This window comes from Stomoxys calcitrans, chromosome 5 (genome assembly GCF_963082655.1).
Source record: "Stomoxys calcitrans chromosome 5, idStoCalc2.1, whole genome shotgun sequence".
In the NCBI taxonomy this organism is placed as follows: domain Eukaryota; kingdom Metazoa; phylum Arthropoda; class Insecta; order Diptera; family Muscidae; genus Stomoxys; species Stomoxys calcitrans.
The window spans coordinates 109,975,744-109,982,238 of NC_081556.1; the positions used below are offsets into that span (position 1 = coordinate 109,975,744).

At 39.2% G+C, this 6,495-nt stretch overlaps 1 protein-coding gene across 2 annotated transcripts; it reads left to right on the plus strand.

Moving 5' to 3' along the window:
* The first annotated feature begins 1,357 nt into the window (after positions 1-1,357).
* LOC106095748 (juvenile hormone esterase) lies at positions 1,358-5,831 on the plus strand. 2 transcript variants are annotated; one of them, XM_059369451.1, is made up of 4 exons: positions 1,609-1,613; positions 1,669-2,363; positions 4,083-4,381; positions 4,450-5,831. In XM_059369451.1, the coding sequence occupies exons 2-4, from the start codon at positions 1,689-1,691 to the stop codon at positions 4,550-4,552; spliced, it is 1,077 nt and encodes a 358-aa protein (XP_059225434.1). In that variant the 5' UTR covers positions 1,609-1,613; positions 1,669-1,688; the 3' UTR covers positions 4,553-5,831. The 2 variants fall into 2 exon arrangements, with proteins under 2 accessions (XP_059225435.1, XP_059225434.1); XM_059369452.1 differs by lacking the exon at positions 4,450-5,831 and adding an exon at positions 1,358-1,424 and having other exon boundaries at positions 1,482-2,363; positions 4,063-4,243.
* The last annotated feature ends 664 nt before the right edge of the window (positions 5,832-6,495 follow it).

Below are 6,495 nucleotides of genomic sequence, written 5' to 3' on the forward strand. Positions count from 1 at the left end.
CACCTTGGGTATATATGTAAACTACCTTTCGTCATAATCTGGTCAAAAATGAATAATTTATACCCCCATAGCAGCTGTATGGAAATATGATTCGAATTGGAACAAATTCGGCACGTACATTAAGTGGTCTAATAAGTACAAGTCAATGTTTAATTTTTTTAGAATAAAATAATGTAATTTTTGGTAGCTATACCCAAAAATAGACCGATCTCAACCATATACGACGTGGATGTCGAAAAGCCTAACAAAAGTCATTGTGTAAAATTTCAGCAAAATCGGAATACAAATACGCCTTTTATGGGGCCAAGACTTTAAATCGAGAGATGGGTCTATATGGCAGCTATATCCAAATCTGGGCCAATCTGGGCCAAATTAAAATAAAATGTGGAAGGCCCTAACACAACTCAATAAGGATAAAAAATATCTGTTTAGAGTTTCAGCTCAATATCTCTAAATTTGAAGACTGTAGCGTGATTCTAACAGACAGACGGTCGAACATGGCTAGATTGTCTTTGATTTTTATGACGATCAAGAATATATACTTTATAGGGTCGGAAATGGATATTTCAATGTGTTGCAAACGGAATGGCAAAATGAATATCCCCCCTTCCTCGGTGATGGGTATAAATAGACGATACTGTGCCGATACCTATAGGTATTGTTTTATTCACATTATTGGCAAACATTTAATACTAATTGGTGTTAATTCAAAACCAAACGAATGAGGCTATTAAGAATTGACGGTACCACGTTTAAAAATCGTAACAAGAAAAATTTTATTTGATTTTGTACCTAAAATATTGTCGCCATTATAAAATGTTAACTTGGTAATAAAGCTTATTACAGTTTGGCATTAAAGGCAATACCAGTTTGGCAATAAATGTAATACCAAACGGTACTTATCGTTTTATGTCTTACACGCCAGTGGAGATTGTCTTCCTAACATAAAGGATAGTTTACTGTCAATACCCTATGGTATTGAAATAAGTACATTTGGCAACAATTTTTCTATAAATATAGACTCGAAGTTGCTACAATCTTGCATGAAACCATTGGAAATTTGCTACGTTTTTTTGAAACCTCTGCGAAAGTTCATTTAAACCGTTTCAGATTTACATTTCACGTCCAAATAATTGTATCGTCCAATTCCAATCTGCCAATATTATGTATTAGGGTGGGTTAATGTAAGAAGCAAAAAACACTCGCCCACTTCTATGAAATTTTGTAGACACAGATTTTTACAATAACAAAAATTTACCCACTCTAGTATACACAAAATTATCCTTTCTATCATTTCAGTACCTTATCCAAGATGGGCTGGCATTCTTAATGCCACACATCATAAGGAAGATTGTATACAAAAAGATGGCGCTCATATCAGCGGTGCGGAAGATTGCCTGTACTTAAATGTCTACAGACCAAAGGTACTATAAAAATGCAAGTGTCTGTTTAAAATAAACTTAACTTTATTCTTTTTTCAGCGTCAATGTAATAATTTAAAATTAAAACTACCCGTCATGGTCTACATTTATGGTGGTGCATGGTCTTCCGGAACACATAATCCTTTGTATTTGGGTCCTGAATATATTATGGATACCCAAGAGATCATCTTGGTAACTATCTCCTATCGTGTGGGTATTTTTGGTTTCTTATCCACCAATGATTCAGTGATACCGGGAAATTTTGGCATGAAGGATCAAACTTTGGCTCTCAAATGGGTACAGCAAAATATTGCTTCGTTTGGTGGGGATCCAAAGCGAGTGACAATAATTAGACATAGTGCTGGTGGTGGTTCGACACACATGCATATGTTGAGCAAACATTCGGAGGGATTATTTCAAGCTGTTGTCTCGCTTAGTGGTTTGGCAACTATACCCGCAGCCATACAACGTGATCCCTTAAGTTTGGCCCGGACTACAGCCGAAAAATGCAATATACCCAATGCCCATAATATAAGCTCGATGGAATTATTGCAAGGTTTCCAATCGCTGGATATTGAGACCATTTTTGCAGCTGTTGAACAAATTGGAAATGGTGTAATTTATACTCCCGTGGTGGAGAATTTTAATTCGAGCAATGCTTTTTTTACCCAACATCCTAGTAATATCTTGACCAAGGGCGATTATCGGCCAACACGTTTTATGACCGGTATTTTGCCAGATGATGGAGCTGTTATGTCTATACCCATATGGGAATTTGAAAATATGCGAAATTTGTTTAACAGTGATTTTGATAATTTCTTGGAGTCATCTCTACTATTACCCACACATTTCAATCGTTCTCATTTGAATGGTGCCATGGAAAGGATCATAGGGGAATATTTTAATGGCAGACACGAGCTGAGTAAAAAGGGAATTTTGAATGTAAGTATAACAAATATTTTAGATTTATGTGCCCACCAACTTCGTTCCTTTGTAGGACCTCGGAATATTGAAGTTTTTAAATGACATAGTACCCGTACTTTTCAAATGACGCCTGCATTAGGAGGGGGTTAGGATTAGGATTAGGTTAAGGTTAAATAGGTAACCCACCCTGTAACGTGAGTTCACTCGGAGGCCAGTTCGGCCCATTGTGACTCCTTGGTAAGAAAAAGAATAAAAGGAGCAAGTAAAAACGTGGTAAGTTGGGCCGGGCAGAAACTAGGGAACCCACTACCATGGATTCTGTGTACTCTTCTTCACAGCCTTCCATCATATCAGTGCTCCATATTTCAGCTCTGTTTTCGCAATGCCCATGTGCATCCAGTATATCATTTGCGGGCTGACTCGCCACTTCCTGCAGAACAGCTTTCTGCAGGAGTAGAAGGCTCACATCGTTTTTCGGCTCCTTTTGTCCGTATTCCTTTTTCAAGACAGTTTTTAATTGATGAATAGGCCTAAGAATTTAGCCACCTTTGACAACTGACGGGACGGGATCCCGTCCAAAGATGGGGGTCTGAAATACGGTATTTTATATTTCCGAGTGAAAAGCGCCAGGTTCGTCTTCCTTGGGTTAGATTTCTGTCGATTATCAGTGAGATTACAGTGGGATCACTGTGGAGGTTGTCGTGATGGGCTTCAAGAAATTGACTGAGTCTTGTAGCCCATCACGATAGCCTCTACAGTGACCTCTTTATAAACTCGCTAATCGTTCACAGAAGTCTGTCTGGAATCAACAGGACGATGCAGATCTCACATGCGATAAGTTTAACGCCATCGCAATTGAGATCCAATAGAACTTCGTTTATTACCAGGGTCCAGAGAATCGACGGGAAGATCCCTCCTTGAGGCGATTCCGTTGTCACCCGGCTTCTGACCACACTTACTCTTTAGTTCGGAAGCCCGCCATCGTGTTCACCTTTTTTTTGGAGAGTCGTCTCTCGCACCACGGATTGCTGTGGTTTATTTTTCCCACATTGCGGATAAACACTACCCTGACCTTCCTCCATTTCCTCGGTATATAGGACAGTAATAGGCTTGCCCTGAAAATGCGTTCCAGTCATGGCAAATTAGGGACTCCTGAAGCAGGGCCGGGATTCCCGTCAGGTCCGACCGAATTAAACGGCCGGAAATAGGAGAGAATAACCAACGCTGAAAATATTTTCCGACGTTCTTGCCAGGATTCCAATCAATGCGGATATGATAGCCTATACCCTTCCCCGTTCTCATGAACTGGGGATATTTTACTCATATCAATGACTTCCAGCAATAGAAAGGGAAAAACCACCGCTGAAAAATTTTCTGGTGTTCTCCTCGGGTTTGAACCCAGGCGTTTGGCATCAAAGACGGACATGCTAGCCTCTGCACCTCTACGCCAGTTTAGTATTAAAAGAAATACCAGTTTGGTAATATATCTAATACCAAACGGTAACCATAATTGTATAAGTTTTCGATCTATCTATGAGTAAAGAGCAGTAGTTGCTAAGATTTTGCTTGGAATTTATCGAAATTTGGTATGGATTTTTTATTTCCCTTTCGTTAAAGTTCATCAAAATCGGTACAGATTTAGATATAGTGGCCATGTAGTGCTATCGCCCAATTAACACTTATAGGGTATTATTTAGTTGGCTTCATTTGCCTTCAGTGTTCTTATCTTTTTTTTAGGTTTGTAATGATCAAATGTTTATCCATCCCTTCTACGATTTGGCGAGGACATTTGTGCACACTGTAGACACCAATGTTCACCCATTGCATTTGTATGTGTTCAACTATACTGGACCATATACCTATGCATCAGTTTTTAGTGGCAATATGTCCAATTTGGATTATGGCGTTGTACATAGTGATGAGCTGATGTATTTGTTCCGAATGCCTGCTATTTTCCCTGATTTTTCCAAAAACTCCACCGATGCCAAATTGAGTCAGACGTTGGTGAGACATTTTGTAAATTTTGCAGCAAACCGGTAAGTGAAAATGATTATAGGCATTTTAATTATGTAGTTACTTAAAAAATTTGTATTGTCTTTTGCAGAAATTCTTCACCTGATCACAATATTCCCGCGTCCGGGTGCCCTCCCCACATAGCAGTTGCTATATCATTGATGTCCTATCAAGATCTCTTTTCTTTGGCCTGAGTATCTTTTCGACAAAAGTTGTCACAGCTTTCCAGCTATCCTCTCTGCATCACATCTTCGTTGTTAGGTTTCCGACTATTATTTCATCGATCTGTTCTTCTAGTAGAGTCGGTGGTGACAGTGGAAGACCGTGTGCTCTGCATCATCTATCACTTCTTTTTCTTCGTGGATGCAGAATGTTGAGCTGCATTTTCCAATTCTGTTTAGATTCTTTTGGAAGTATCTTGGGCAACCTAGAGTCAGCATTCTTGAAAACGATACTTAGACATTGTGATCCAATAGGAACCGAAGAGGGAAGATGTCTCCTAATTCATACCGTTGAACCCACCGGATCGCTTTAAAAAGTCTTATAGTTGGCGAATGTTCATGATCTTGACTTCTTGAGCCTCTAGAGAGCGCAATTCTTATCCGATTCGGCTGATATTTTGTATGAGGCGTTTTGTTATGACTTCCAACTGACAACTGTGCTAAGTATGGTTCAAGAGGGTCATTACTTATATAGCTCCCACATAAACCGATCTCGGATCTTGACTTCTTGAGGCGCTAGAGAGCGCAATTATTATCCGATTTGGCTGGAATTTTTCATGTTTTGATGTGCAACAACTATGCCAGGCAACTTCTAAATCGGTTTATAGCCAGATATAGCTCCCATATAAACTGAATGTTTTGACTTCCAACAACTATGCCAGGTATCTTCTAAATCAGTTTATAGCCTGATATAGTTCTCATATAAACCCAACTTCCTATTATACTTCTTGAGCCTATAGAGAGCCCAATTCTTATTCGATTTGGATAAGAAATGTTGTACTACGACTTCCCCTATGATCTTCAACATGCGCGCCATATATGAATTTGAATCGGTCTATAACCTTGTATAAATCCCATATAAAGCAATCTCATGATTTTACTTCCTTAACGCCTATAGGGCTTAATTCTTATCTAATTTGACTTGGACTATGGTCTCCAACATCTACACAAAGTGTGGCTTAAATCGGCCCATTACCTGTTGTAGTCCAATTGCGAATTTGACCATGAACCAGCGCCATTTTCCATGGAGTGAGTGCTTTCATCAAGCAGTTCAGTCGAGTCGAGTATGCAGGTAGCCGAATGGAGATGGTTCGTACTTTTCTCGCCATACGCAAAGGGGCGCAACAAGGCACACCTTTGCTGCAACGAATATATAGTTGCTGCACGGATCGATCGTACGTCTAACACGCTGGATGAATGCCTTCCATCTATCACAACATGATCGATTTGATTTCATATTCTCTTTCTAGGCGCTAGTAGAAAATATCCTTGTTCTGCTCGTCCTTATCTTCCGTCGGAGCATGGGCACAAATAAGGCTGATGTTGAAAAATTTGGTTTTTATGCTCTCATACACCGGAGTAAAGCTGGAGACAAGGTGTTTCAGTCTCCGACTAACCACAAATTCACAGCCAAATTCATGCCTCTTGGCATGGCAGCTATAGTATGGTTTGTCACCGTTTGGTGTTGTTGTGGCGCCATTCCCGGTCCATCGCTCTTCCTGCAAGGCGGTAATATCTGCCTTGTACTTCTCCAATAAGCAAAAAAGTATAACTTTGCTTATAGTGAGATAGTAAGAAAAACGGCAACAACAAAAATGTTGGTGTCAACGCTTGAAACCATTGTTGACATCTTTTTTGTTTGTTTTATTGGTTTGAATGGTTGGGTTTTTCTTTTTGTTATTCTATTTATTTGCGAAAAATTTAAAACCATAAGTGCAGATAAAAAAAGTATTTTCGCATGACAATAATAGCAAATAATGGCTGTTAAATTTAGATCGTGAAACAATTAAACATTTCCGCTTCTATTCAGTAAGCAGAATAGAATACCAACTCTAATGATGATTTGTGAGAAGTTTGCCCCTGTTCCTTAGTGGAATGTTCATGGGCAAAATTTGCATTTGCAATGAAGATTTGCC